We start from the raw sequence: 15,265 nt of genomic DNA, 5'->3' as shown, positions 1-15,265 counted from the left end.
TGTTACTAATTTGCTCCAAATAAAGATCTGTCCACATTGGGCAGGCCAATGATAAATACCGGTTTTCAGGTCATCTGAGGTGAGCTTGTCTATTCTTGTCATACCCTATTAGCTCTAAATTTACTGCAGTCAGCTTCTCAAAGGGCAAATCATTGCAGTAATTAATTTTACTGCAGCTAATTTTTATTTTTAGGGAACTGGAAGACTAAGCCTCTATTTTAAAATAAACAGAAAACACATTGTCTCTGGAAAGAAATGTCGGGATCCTTACTGGAAACATTCTAAAAATAGAACTTTTCAGCTAGAGCTGTGTTCCACCAAAGTAATTAGGAATGCAAACTTGTTAGAGCTTTATTTAGATTGCTGATATTTCTGTTTGGAAGGCATGGCCCTATGGGAGTGGCATTGGACTGGGACACAGCAAAACCTGCTGTCTGTTCTTGGCTCTACCTCTGCCATTCAGCAGGCTTGGGAGAGTTGCTCTCCATTCTGGGACCTCACATCAGAGCTCTCCTACCTTTTCCAGAGACGAGATACACACTCTAATATGATCTCTATCTCGCTGTAACACTAATATTACACCTGTCTTATTATTCCAGGGGCTGTGATTCACAACAGCTGAAAATTAGGAATCGTGAGGGAGAGTCTACAAACTGCCTTGTGCTTGAGTCCGTTGCGCAGACACAGGCATGTAGAACCAGTTGAAAGCCTTAGGATGTCCCACTTGGCCTCCAGCTGCTGCTTCAGGAGGCTGTATGTCTCCCATAGTCCTCTGTTATATTTGAAAGTTTTTTGAGGATATCTGGAATCCTCCGTGGCATCTCTAATGGCACTAGGCAACCATGTCTGGGCAACTAGTTCAAACTTTAAATGTCTGAGTACACGACCTTCTTGCATAGTCAGGGAGGGTGGCTCCTAGCTTAGGTGTGCTGGATTATCCTCCAGACAAATTTTCTTCTTCCCCTTGATCATGTAGGAATTCCAGGCTCTTGGGAATTTCCTTTCTTCCCCCAGGTAATCTTTTTTTTTCTCCACTGGCCTGTACCATATTGCAACAGCAATTTATTGTCTTTAAAATCAAACTGAGCTGAGCTACATGAGCCACCATTCAGGTCACGTGACTCTGAACAGTTTATCTTTGATTTTGGTTGCTAACAAGCGTTACCTAGCTAAGGATCCACTTCTGGAACAGAGTCAGCTTTGTTCTTAGGAGGTGAAGTATTACTTGATAACCGTGTTTGGAGAAGGGAGCTGTTCATGCTTTCCTTTCCTTTCCGTGCTGTGCAGTCGTCAGCTCCCTGAAACAAAAAATTACAAGGAAGTCCTGAGAAGTGTGTGCTTATGCAGACTGGACAATGGTTTCTGCAGGTGCTAAGCACTGGAGAACTGGGACCGCTCAGTTTGAGATCCTTGTAACAGGATGAATCCAGTTACACTTAATATAAAATGTGAAAAGTATGTAGAAATGTTTGGTACTTGAAATACTAATATGTTAGCCTTAAAGAATTTTCTAGGCTTCTTCTAGCAGAATAAATTCTTGACCACTTGCAAACTAGAGTTTTAAATTATTTTGAACATCACATGTAAATACATCAGAAACAATATTCACAGTTGATTGCAGTCATACATTCCTGACTTTTCTATAAGTGCCCAGCTCTGCAAATTGCTGATCAACTCCTGCAGACACTAAAGGGAAGCAGAGGGAATGTCATACACCCTTGGGAGGCTCTGCTTTGGCAAGTGGTGAAATTAACATCTTCTTCAAGTGTACTTGCAGCTTAATACCCCTTTATTAATATTTCACATAAGTATAACTACTTCATGGCAAACCAGAGAGAAAAGTGTGGTTTTCTTTGGTTTCTGCCAGTTTGCAAGGAGAAATACAGTAACAGATTCTGTAAAAGTAACCTTCCCCTTCCCTTCCCCCTCAAAAAAGCCATAGGGATCAAAAACTTATTTTCTATTCAGGGAAGGCTGCAGAGTTTCTAGGTTCCATAAATAGCCTTAGTAGGATCATTTAAAAACTGTAAGTCAGATGGCTCCTGGTGGGCCCTTTCTCACTGCTTTGAGCATTTCCAAATTGAAACCTTTCTGCCAGGGCCTGTTGCCCAGCTGCCGTGGGGCTCAGTTACGTCCTCTGCAGAGGCTGAAGCCTCCCCTGTGTGACAATATTCTCCCCCAGTGAATCTGGCTCAAACTCTGCTCAGGCAGCCGGAACAGGACAGGGGAGCCTGGTCTTAAACTGCGATGATTATGAGGAAGGTTTGCCTCATAGCAACAACAATTACTTTCTGTCTTCTGTGAAATCAGGAAGGCGGATAATTTAATTTAATAATGAAAAGATTTGCTTTATCAATTATGCAGAGATTTCTCTGTTCAGAATGCATCAGCACTCCTTAAGGAACAAGTACATTTGTGATTTATTTAATTGTAATTTTTTGTCCTTGCTTGTTAAAGATGCATGTGCTGGTACATGTAGTTCTCCAGTGAAATCCCTGTCCCAGATTCTAACAGACAGAATAGCCTCCAGCCATCTCGGGCAGGAGCTGCACAGGGGGCATGCCCTGTGGTAGGACGTGATGGAAATAAACGCTCTCCACAAAAAGTAAAACTAGGCAAGGGAAGGGCCAGCTCCTGTTGGCAGGAGCTCGTGGCAGACGTCACGGCGTTAGAGATCCTGCAGCATTCCCGAGTGATGAAATGCGTGTAGATATATATTAAGCAACTTCGAAAATTACCAACTTGTTTCTGTGATGCAAACCTGCAGAAAATGCTCTTCCAAAGGGATCGCTCAGATTTAGTGCTAGACTGCAACTTCTATGAGACCCAGCAGATATTTTGTGGTATTCAGTTAAAGCTGGCCTCAGCATAAAGGTGGCGATTTTGGCTTACAGAATGTTTTGATTGGGGAATGCCATGGGTTTTTTAATTGAAACATTTGAGCATTTCCAAATTGAGACCTTTCAATCCTACCAGAAATTAAGAAATTAATTGTAAAAAGGTAAATATTTTATATACATATATGCATGTGTACAATGAATAAATAAATACTTGTGTGTATCTATGCATGTGTGCATGCAGAGAAAAAGTATCTATAAGTGGGTATAAGAACCAGAACAGACTCAATTTTAAATCTGCTGTGTTCAAGCAGATAAGTGTCTGATCCTTCCTTTACCTCTCCTAGCTGAGAGTAAGGTCTCAGAAAGACAAGCCTCCACTTCACAGGATCAGAATCACTGATAGCAAGGCTTCCTTGTCCTCTGTAGTTGCCATGGATGCCAAACTGGTTTGGGATGCCTGAGGGTTAGAAAGAACGTGCTTCAGCTGTGGGGTGTCTTTGTGGTAGTACTACAAATCTTGGTACAACTAATTCGGGTACAACAAACACAGTACTGGAGTTGTAGAAAAATGTCTACATTTTATTCAGGAATAATGATAATTATATATGCGTGTGTAATACGCTGCAAAACTGCTGAGACACAAAAGCTGCAAAATGGCAGTTTGGTTGAAAAGATAGGGGTTTATTTTATTTCACAAAGCTCTCTACCTTTATGCTAGTGCCCGATTCCTGCATGCGTTGTCAAGATAGTGTCAAAACATTGTCTTTCTGAAGACAATCCAAGAAACAAGTGGCTGTAAGTTTTCTGTACCTTCTTAAAAAATCTGTGTAGAAGTGCTTTAAAAAGAGAATGTGTAACATAAATTGTGTGGGAGGAGTTAATATGTGTGTTTCTTTTAAAAACTAGGGTTTCTTTTAAATATAGGAATACAGAGCATGTGGGCAAAAGAGTGTGGAAAGAGTCCGGTGGAGCAGTACCCTTTCAAAAAGCATTTTGGGCCCAGGCTGTGGAGAGTGAGATGGCAGATGTTCAGAAACAGCACAGTGATCTCTTTCTGTTTTCACTGAAGGAAAAATGAATCATAACCCTTCTACAACTGTGGATGCTCTTGTTCACGCTAAAATAATGTAGAGATGAGATATAGGAACCTGGATGGATGAACTGAAGGCCACTGTTAAGTGTTACTCAAACTGCTTCCTCTTCCTACTGCTTTAGAACTAAATTGCATTGTAAGGCTTAAGATCGGAAAGCTGAACTGTAGGTAACAATGGGAGTGGACAACAAAAGACTTCTTCACAGGATGTACCAGTATAGTCTGGTTTGCTAGTAGATTCCTATTTATTGCCATGAATGTTTAAAAATTAAATGGATATTTAATAACGATATCAAGGACAAGATAAGGGTCACATTCTGTTCTCCTTAATAGTAATTTGTACTGAAAGTAATTCCAGTAAGAATCAATTTTACCTGGTTGTACATAAAACCAGAAATACATTCTTCCCTCTTTTGGGCTAACAGTGTTTTTACTCATAGCATTTTTCTGTTGGGCTGCTTGACTCCAGAGCGAAGCTTGCCAAGCAAGCGCAAGGCAGGTGACAGCTCTGAACCCATAAGGCAGCCTGACTGTGGTGTTCAGTGCCCTGTGCATTGCTAAGGAGCTGAGGGGCCGGATCCAGTTCTCGGTTGCTAGCCCCTTTCTGGCTCTGCTGCAGAGTCCTTTCAGGTACACTGGCCACAGAGGGACGGCCACCGTCTGTGGCCGCAGTGTCTCCCCTCCAGCGTGGAGCACAGAAGTCTTCCTGGGGCTGTGGCATTTTCGGGCCAGCCAAGGTAGTGCTAGTTCCCCTTAGCGCTTAGTGGTGAATTTCCAGTTCAGTGGCTCAGATCTCTCCCTCGGGCTTTATTCCTGCCTTCCCCTGTTCATGTAGTTCCAGGGTTTGATTTAATTTTTAATAAACTGCCTAGTAAGTTCTGTGGTATCATGCAAATGCTGCTTACTTTTTTTCAGTAATTATTTGGATTTTTTTAAACTTTGAATATTTTTCATTGGTGATGAATGGGGTTGTTTCACGCACACATGTACTTCATCAAAGCTTGCAGTTAATAGTCTAGTTTCCTTGCAACTTGGTTGCCGCACTGAGGGAGTTTAAGCTGTGATTTGAAAGCTGCTCCCTGCAAGGGCGGTGGTTACTAGGCAGGCGCCTGTCACAGTCACGAGTGCATGGCATTATGGTGCACAGTGTGCAAAGAGACAAATGGATTCTCTACTTGTAGAAACAGGTGAAGGTGTCTGTAATGGAACAATATTTCTACTGGAATTGTTCTAGTAGAAAATGACGTCGTTTACTGGCTTCCTGGTTGGTGACTGGGAAGTGGCATAGAAGACTTGGTATATCCTTTTCACTTCTAAAAGGAAATACTGATTTCTCAATAGAAAACAGACTTTCGGAAAGAGCCACTAAATCTGTGGTCATTGGAAAATTTCTCTTTCTCCAGGGCTGGAGTATTCATTCCAGCGAGTGAGGATTACTCATTCTCCCTCCAGGTGCCTCAGACATATCCTCCATCTTCTTGACGTTCAGTCTGACAAATCTGCAGTGTTTTATTAAGTAGAATGTAACCTTGCACTGAAGTAATCAGTTCTTATTTAACTTTTTTTTCTCATACTCTTTAGATGTCTTTCTGTATAATCTAAGTGCTGTTTTAGACTGTTCTTCAGACTCTGAGCTTGATTAACAGCCAGAAATGCAGACACTCATAACTGACCCTGGAAAGGACTTTCAGTGTTGACTGCAGAAACTAGACAGGGGGCTGGAAACAGAAGCTGTGGGGCTTGTATCCAACAGAAACACCATTCTCAATGTGCGTTAACAAAATTGTTAGGTATCCAGCAGGCTCTATCTATAGCAATATCCAAGACACTACCTCGTGCCTCTGTCTGTGCTGCTTAGAACAGTAGGCTTTGCCCACTTGATCTTACCCAGAGCTGGATTTGTTGCTCTGTCCTCTAGTGGCCTAAGAAAGCACCTGGGATGGAAGACAAGTGGTCAAGAGCTTCCTCAAGCTGAGAAAACAGTTATTCTCACATCACTCCTTTCCTGGAGGAGTGATCCTAATTACTAATTACTGCAGAAAATGTAAGTGCCAACACCTAACTGGCTTGAAATAAAAGCTCCCTTGTCATTGCTTTGAAACAAAGGCTGCTGGTGCTTACCCGTAGGAGAGCTACACTTGAGGGAGCCCCTGCACCCGCCATGGCTCTGTACTCGAACAGCGGCCAGGAACTGGCAGTGAGCTGCTCTCCTCTAACATTCACCGATCTAGGACCTTTGCCGGCTCGATGCCACAGCACGATAGCTGCCTCTGTAACTGCACATTGGAAGAACACTTGAGGACCATTTGTGTCTGACAAATCTATTAAGGAGACTAACACAACTTTGATTTCCTTCCAGCAGGGCAAGCCAGCTCCTAGGGTTTTGTCAGGCAAATTCCTTTGTCGAAGGACCACATTAAGTCACAGTCTGGCAAGATTTTTCTACACAACAAAACCTAATTTCCTTTTCATGCTCTTTAGTGAAGGTGAGGTAATGTGGCACTTGATTTAGCTGTGTGGTTGTAAAGTTGTGCCTAATTCAATAAAAGTCTCATCACAACAGCTTCCTTTAATAATCAGCAAATAATTGCCCTTCCCAGGTCCCTGTGAACAATTTCACCTTTCTAATCGGTATCCTAAACCTCTCTGGTTTTACTCACTTTCTCAGTTTTACTAGAAAGGAAACATTAAACAGAACTGGTCCAAGTGGAAGAGGTCCTTTCAGTGCTGAAATAATGCTAGCACTTCTCCATACTGCCCATTATTAGACCTGATCTTTCTGTCACTCCTCCTTTTCTTCCTCTCTATTCGCATAGTTTGCACAAGACAAATCAATACCCAGGAGGACAATATTGGAGCTTCTGCTTCTGAGGCTGAGCTGGGGGCGTCCCACTGTAACTTGCCCAGGGAAGACTGGTCCTTTCCAAAGCCCAGGGTTTCTGCGGTTTGTCTCTTGGTTGCAGGTAGATTAATCACAACACTCACAAACGAAGAGGCATATCCTGCTCTCCTAGACAGCTGTCTCCCTTTCTCATCTTAGCCCTCCCTTGCATGGACAGGAAGAAATGTGAGTGCTGTCCAAACTCCTTAAATGCCTCAGACTTACACATCCTGATAAATCAACTGTCTGTCATTTTTTCACCTCATGCATTGATTGCTGTAATACTGTTTCTTATTCCCAAATCATCCGGAAAGTTACATGCTACTACGGAGGGTCTCTGTGCGCGTGTCTGTGTGTGTATAGAGGAAGGACAGGGGAGGATGAGGTTTGGGCTGGTGATGTGCCCTGCAGGCAGCAGCAGCAGGAGGTAGGGAGGCACCTTAGCTGGAGGGGGAACTGCAGCGCAAGAGGAGTAAGGTTGCAGTTCACGTAACAATGTGATCTGGAGATACTTGAGGTAGATTTAAAAGATCATCAACGGGTCCTGAAAGCAGCATAGCAACAGTAACACAGAAGACTGTACAGGGTGATTCACCTTGCTACCTGGCAGCTTTTCATACCCTCAGTGCACACTTCTCCCTAGTGTCTGTGTGGGTGCAGAGCTGGATTCTGCAGCTTCCCCTGTTTTCAGTAGTCTTCTCTGTTGTGCATTTCCCTCTAAACCAGTGCCGCCCTTCCTTGTGAGCTGCCCTGTCTCAAAGTCAGCACTTCGCTGCCTGCCAAGGAGTCTGCTTTTGGCAAAGCTGCGGTTCATTTTAATAGTATTTTTTGGTGAGTAAGAGCAAGTTTTCGAATGGTAACCCCTGCCCTTCTCAGTAAGCAGTCAAAGCCCAACTGTAGCAAAGCAGATGAGAATGGAGCAATAGATGAGCCCTCAGTGAGATTCTCCAGAACCTGAGTTTGCTGTGTGTCTACTTCTGCCATCACTTTTGTTCTGTCCAACATGAGTCACTGAATGGATGACCTCCACAGTTAAAAATGAGAGTCTTTATAGCGTGAGAGAAAGAGTCAGGATATGTCCTGCAGCAGTATGAAAGGGAACATATAACAACCTACCACTGAGTCAGCTACCACAGTCCTCATAGGAGCAAACCACGTCCTCTGTTCTCCAGACAGGCACTGGCAGTGATTTCTTTGTGTAGTGTCTTTATTTATTTACAGCCTCTGAAACAGTATTTTCAGTGCAACTCCTAAAAACTCTTGGTTTGAGCATGACCTTTAGTACTCCAGAGCTGTAACTGAATTTTCTTTCTCTACCTTCAAGTGCGTGAAAATTTCTGTACTGATAAGTTCAGCTTTATTCTAGAAAAGATGTCCTGTATTGACTTCTAGAACCACTGTGAAATGTGTTCGGCAGCGAGGTTCTGGATGGGCCCTCTGGCCATCAGGCTAGTGGCGCTGTAAATCCTTACTATAGATTTCCAGCTGATACCATTGAATGAACCGTATTTCCACTATAAAAATCAAATGCACAAAAACGTTCCTTGAATAATATCTGACCAGTTGTTTTGAAAAGTTCAGCTTGGTAGCTAAGCCATCTAACTTTAGGCACCTAATTTAGTTAAGACTAATTAAGACAGGGTGCCCAAGGGAGACAGATGTTGTCAGCGTAGGGTCTTGGTTTTGAACAGTCCTCTAGTGTCATTTCTCTCCTTTTGGCCACTGTATGAGAAGCTTTAGGAGATCAGTATCATGATCTCATTTAAACAGAGTGAAAACACTTTCAGAGGTGCCTGTGAGTACTAGCTAGAGAGGTGCCTGCTGGTGCTGGCTGTCTCGTTGTGGACTGGCTGCAACGAAACGTTGCGTGTAGACTACTCTAATAAAGTGTGTGCATCCATAAGCTGTAGCTGAGTCACAGTCACTTGGGACTTCACTTTTTATACTAAAGTGTCTAATCATACAACACTTCTTTCTACTCTTTAAAGTCATAAATACCAGGTTTCTACGATACTGCAAGGAAAAGTCTAGAACAGTAAAATAAGTTAACAAACTAAGCATAAGTGGCTTATTTATAATGGATTCTAACTTCAAAAATTAGCATTAGATAACGGTCATTCTTTCTCTTTTCAGCGATCAGGTGGGGCCTTAGCTATCCCTCTGTGTGCATTTCAAGGAACTGTATCTCTTCAGGCACCTACGGGAAAAACACTCTCTTTATCTACATATGAGGTAAGCACTGAAGGGCAAAAAATAACACCCACGTCAAAGAAAATTGAAGTATATCGATCTAAAAGTGTTGGTCACGAGCCAAACCCAGAGGAGTCTCCTAATACATTTGCTGACACAAGTGTTAAAATTCATTTAGAGGTACTTGAAATTTGTGACAATGAAGAAGCCCTGGATACTGTGTCAATCATCAGTAATATCAGCCAGTCCTCCACACAGGTAAGGTCTCCATCCTTACGTTATTCACGGAAAGAAAACAGGTTTGTCTCATGTGATTTAGGGGAAACTGCCTCCTACTCCCTCTTCATACCGTCGAACAATCCTGACAGCGATATTAACATATCCATTCCAGACACTGTCGAAGCTCATCGGCAGAATAGTAAAAAGCAGCATATGGAAAGAGGTGGTTATCAGGAAGAAATACAAATGTTGAATAAAGCATACAGAAAACGGGAAGAAGATGGCAACAGCAATTAAAAGGCATTTAATCTAGACATTTAAACTGATTTCACAGACATTGCTCCTCTTGACTCAAGTTACCCTAGCAAATACAACGTCAACTGTTTTTTCCTAACATAGAAATTAATTTTATTTGGGTACACTGTTAAATAGGTTAAAACTTTTAATGATATATGGATGGGATAAGAAGTACTTAAGTGCTTTACAGCTTTGCGTAGTGAATTTCAAGTTATTTATATACCTATTTATTTGAGGAACACGTGTGTCTAAATGGAATCCTAAATAAAGTCTTAAAAACCAGCTTTGGTTGCTTGTTGGCACTGGGTGGTCTGTCTGTGGGAACCTGCGGGAAATGAGGGAGCAGCTCCACAGGTGGGAAGTTGTAACAGTTTTGGCTGACATGCAATTCTGCTCTTACTGATGTGCCAGACTTGAATCATTTATCTGAAAAAATGTAGCCCAAACCTAAGACTAGCTCATTTAGTCGACTAAGTAGAGGATTAAGAGAGATGTAAATGGTTTAATTTTCTACTGCTCTGTACATGATTCATATGTAAAACTTATGTAAGTGGCCATTGTATAGACCTTCGAATATGGGTGGCTGAAATGTAAGCATGCACATTTTGTAAATACGACATTGTGAAACTTATGAGTGTTCTCATGGTTGACATTTCTTTGACCAAATGTGACAAATGTTGGTTAATTTTATGCCAGTTACTCTGAAGAGTCCCCTTTCTTTGCCTCCAGGATCTTTTACCAAGTTAAGAAGTTTCCCAACCTTACAGAATATTTGCAACACAATCCAGATGAAGGCAGCATTTGAAATGTTTGAAGAGTTAGGACGTCAAAATTAATTTGAGTGATTCTTCATGTCTGAGTTGTCCCTAAGCAAGGAATAGTTTTACAATGTCATCTTCCTCCTCAAGACCCATGTGAAGGTACTACTTTTCCCAACAGAGCCACGAGAGCAGGTGTAGCTTGCAGATAGTTGCAGGAGTCCCACTGGCTCACAGCAAGAACACTACTGTTTTTTCTGCCATATATATTCTGTCAGTAAACCTGTCATCACTCCTGTTTGGATGGACCCTCATGCCTTAGATCTGAGTCAGAAGATGGGGGTTACAACCAATTTGGCACCCCTTAGGAGAGGGGAAAGAAGCTATTCAGGGTGACCAAACTTAGAGACTGAGCTTAGACATCGACCTTAAGAGAGTGGTCTGGTTACCTAAATCAGGTCCCAACCTGCATCACCCTCAGGAGGAGCCTGTCTCTCCACTTACTTAAAAGGAACCTAGAACTAAGTCTAAAGGCAACCTGAAACCAGTGAACACTCTAATTTGTGTCAAATTCAAACTAGGCAAGGTGGAAACAGTGAATGGAGTCCTCAGGTCTTGCATATGCTTGAAATGCTAGTGCATTTTGACTGAGAGCTCTTTTTCTGAGGGTTTGTCATTCATTTCAGTTAAACAGAAGTAAATATACTCTCAGGACTTTGAGCAATTTGATTAAAAATTACACTGCTTCTTTAAGGAATAGATTTAATTTCCAGTGGTATGCGTGACGACGTAGTCATTTAGGTGTCTGCAGTCACCCTGTTTTCCACTCAGTGGGAACATGCAGGGGAAAATAAGCACAAAGCCTATGCAGGTTTCCTTTATGGGTTATGAACAGACAGCAAAAGGCCCAAATACTGTGTCTGTTTGCACTCAGCATTCGATATGGAGGCATGAAAACAAGCAGACGACTTGCCTTCTCACTTCACCAAGACAAATCGGGCCTGCCATCGCAATCAGTGGGGCTGTGCTGTTGTGACAGTGATGGAGCACTGAAGAAAGTCAGGGTCAAAGACTGCAGGTTGCTGTGATAGAGATGGATCACTCTGCAAGTTGTGCTTTCCGTGTGCTGCCTTTCCAAGGTGAAAACAAGGGCTTTCATAAGATTGCCTCAAGGGTCTTAGTTCCACTAAGATGCTATGTTATATTTCAGATTTAACAAGAAACTACAGTAGAAGGAACAATTAGTGGTAAGTCTGTTGAATAAATCTGTATCCATACATGTAGAGCAGAGAGACACATTCAGCTGTCTCTGAATATGTTGCTTTTCTTTGTGTTCTGTAGAAGGAATGCAGAAAGTATCTTTTTAGCAACAGACACACTCAATCCAGATAAAGGCAGCAAAGTTGTGATGGAGGATGCAGTCCATCACAACTTTGGTTTGGTCAGGTGTTCTGTTTTCCCTGGAAGGGATTTGGACTATGTTAACAAGATTACGTGCTGATGTGTTACTCTCTGATGGATATATTTACAAAGGGTTAAAATTTGGAGGCATAAAAATTCTGCATAGCTGTGACCCAGAGCTTGACCTAATTGTGGAGTCTTGTCTTGCTGCTGTAATAAGACATAGATTTTATTTAATGAATCTGTAAATTCGATAATGTACAAATGTCTGATTATTTTTTGCTCTAAATTACTCACATCATTAAACAAAGTGTCTGAAAACCCAAGTTGTAATTATTGAGTAGGTATCAGCTCCTTGCACAACGCACCAGAAAACTTGCTGTTTGAGAAAATTTGCTCCTGGTTTGTTCATTCACGTAAGTGTTAAGGTGTCTTCATTTATCATTTGGACTTAATTTTTAAAACAATTCTTTTATAAGAGTTTTTAAGGAAAATTTTTTTCTTCCTCCTCTGTTGTTTTTCCCCTGTCTGACCTTTTAATGTATTTCAGTGACAGCTTGACATTTGAGGGCAAAGTGTTTGTCAATGACCATTTGAAGGTGACTTGAAAGAGACCTCATCTCTGTTCAGACACCACAGCAACTGACTGAAAAAAATCCCTTGGAAAATGTGATTTGAATCAGTGCCCGGGCTTCCCCTTCTCTTAGGACATGGGTTGTTGAATAATGTAAAGGATAGAAAACAAGAAATGGGGAAATAATTTTTGAGATAATCTTTGGTAAGCAGTATATCCAGTGGGTCAGAGTTTCCTTTCAGTGGCTCTCACGTACACTGAGAATAGCATTACATTAACAGAGTTAAAAGAAATATACATCTGTAATACACAGGGCCAGGCCCAAGAATCCCAAATGCCTCAAAGGATTGTGCTTCTTGAAATAAAAGATATAGCCAGGTGCTGAAATGTAAATTTTCTATACTAATCTTGATAGAAAATACCTCTTACAGCATCATACTATTTCAAAATACAGTAATTTCATTTAAAAATAATGTGTTACTTATACGTTATTTTACCTTTATAGATTTGGGGTTGATGCATAGATTCTGGAACATGATTTCACTTCCCGGTATGTATCACTATAATGATTTCCAAGATGAGTGTTATGTTCCTCTCTTAATGAATTTTGCAGATTTAGATATCTCAGAGCAGAATAAATTCTGCTTTTCTAGACTCCAGCAACAGCTCCTATAAGAATTACAGTACCCATATCTGTACACTCCTGTATGTTGTACACTCTATATTTTATAAAACAAACTAATTTTAAAGACCTTCAGCCCTTGCACAAACAACCTTTACTCATAGAGACAGTCCTATTGACTGCAGTACTGCTGGCGTGCAGTAGCAAGATATACTCACTGGATTGAGAGCTGTGACGTGGGATCCTCTTTCATTGTGTCTTCCCCTTCTCAGTGGTTACCTGACGGGTTTCCTGTTTCCTCGTTAGGAATTTGACTTCAAGGAATCTCACTTCAAAGTACTGAAAGGAGAACACTATCTTCTGTCCTCCTTGAGAGCAGCTACTGTGTAGAGACCGTTATGTACAGATGCATTACTTCACATCATGATAGTGTGCCACGGAAGTGGATAAAACTGAATGTGAACAGTTGGTAAAAGGAGTTGAAAAGGCCCAGTAATGTGCAAACCACTGAGATCATTTCAAGAAATGTATCTTTTCATACATATTAGAAAATGATCTTTACATGAATAGGTGCACATTTACTATCTTTCCAACATCTAAGTCTACAAACCTACTAAAAATATCTGAATTTATAATGTTTTCTTTAGAATGTGTGGTTTTTTCGCAGTGTTAAAAAGACATGGCTGAAATGCAGTTGCTACATGCATGCATATGGAAATCTCCTCTTGCACTAAAATCCCATTTATTTCAAATGTGTGCACTGCTTAGGTGTCCAAAAACACTGTCATGGAGAGATACTGGATCAAACAGAATAAATTTGTTGAAGTCACCCGAGTGATTCAAGGTAACCCTAGAACATTTTTCTTCAATAATTTTCAGGAGATACAGCAGACAAAACCAGCTTTTTGACGGCTTGCTTAGGCATGCAGAACCTAACACGAGATGCGACGGCGTGTTGAGGTCAAGCAGCATCTGAGAGTGCGGCCACACACATTGCTGACGGGATACGTACCGTAAGGCCTGGCAGGTGGTACCTGTTACGGACGATCACCAGGGACCCTTTCATTCCAGGCTTTGCTAGTTTCAGATTAGCATCAGTCACATCTCCTGTCCTGGTATATCTAAATAACAGAACTAGAGATAATAATTGCCCCAATGTATATTCACCTATAGGCTAAAGAAGGCCTGGGAGGCAAGCTCGTTTGTGCGTGGGTAGTGTGCCACTGACATGCAAGTTCATACGTGAGCAGTAGGATGCGTTTTCCCCTCTAGTATCCTACCCCCTCTGTCCTTTTGGATGGACTTAGGCCATTCTTGTTTGGCCTGTATAGGTATGCCAGTGACATATTTCAATGGGATCTTTTAACATGTCTTAGATTTTGGAGTAATTTATTTTGTGCTACTTTTCTTTGGCTCTTTTTTTACTCCCTAGTTGGTTGCTACTGTGAGACTTTTGAAAAATGCTGTGAAATTACTGTTAGTTCATGTAGGATGATGAATGCAAGAAGCCATGCAAGAAGCCATGGAGTGTGCTTCCCTAGTCTGCATTAAGCCGCAGATGCAGGGTGAGAAGAGGAGAAGGAAGGAAGTGTCGTGGTTTAACCCCAGCCGGCAACTGAGCACCATCCAGCCGCTTGCTCACTGCCCCCCATTGGGATGGGGGAGAGAATTGGGAGAGTAAAAGTGAAAAAATACCTCGTGGGTTGAGATAAGAACAGTTTAATAATTGAAAAGAAATAGCAATCATAATAAGTGTAAAAGTATATATACAAAGCAAGTGATGCACGATGCAATTTCTCACCACCTGCCAACCGATGCCCAGCCAGTCCCCAAGCAGTGGCCCCCTGGCCAGCTTTCCCCCAGTTTATATGCTGAGCATGAGGTCATATGGTGTGGAATATCCCTTGGGGAGGTTGGGGTCAGCTGTCCCGGCTGCATCCCCTCCCAGGTCCTTGTGCATCTCCAGCCTTCTCCGTCGGTAGAGCATGAGAAGCTGAAAAGTCCTTGACTAGTATAAGCACTACTAGCCACAACTAAAACATCGCTGTGTTATCACATTATTCTCATGCCAGATCCAAAACACAGCACTATACCAGCTACGAGGAAGAACATTAACTCTATCCCAGCTAAAACCAGGACAGGAAGAAGTGTATTTCCTCCTAGATCTCTCATTTCTCTCCCACGCTCCTTCCTGTAATTTGCCTTTTGGATGATCTCCCTCAGTATCCTCCGGTCCTTGTACTCGCTGTTCTTGGTCCCCTCCTTTTCCCTCTTTTCTCTGAGTAACCTCACCCAAAGTTCAGCTACTCGTTGTGCTGATGACTCAAGAGATCTTGCTCTCTATTCCTGACTTGTCTGTTTATTCAAATTGAAATCCGAGCTTCTCTGAG

General features: G+C 41.9%; 1 protein-coding gene across 1 annotated transcript in view; it reads left to right on the top strand.

The window, feature by feature from the left end:
* GPR149 (G protein-coupled receptor 149) overlaps nucleotides 1–9,520 on the top strand; it is a 28,186-nt gene extending 18,666 nt beyond the window's left edge. The window contains exon 4 of the mRNA XM_075509100.1: nucleotides 8,948–9,520. Within this exon, the coding sequence (XP_075365215.1) occupies nucleotides 8,948–9,520 (573 nt within the window). The remainder of the gene's footprint in view (nucleotides 1–8,947) is intronic.
* The last annotated feature ends 5,745 nt before the right edge of the window (nucleotides 9,521–15,265 follow it).

Source organism: Mycteria americana, chromosome 7 (genome assembly GCF_035582795.1).
Source record: "Mycteria americana isolate JAX WOST 10 ecotype Jacksonville Zoo and Gardens chromosome 7, USCA_MyAme_1.0, whole genome shotgun sequence".
Lineage (NCBI taxonomy): Eukaryota > Metazoa > Chordata > Aves > Ciconiiformes > Ciconiidae > Mycteria > Mycteria americana.
This window is presented reverse-complemented; position numbering and strand designations above follow the sequence as displayed.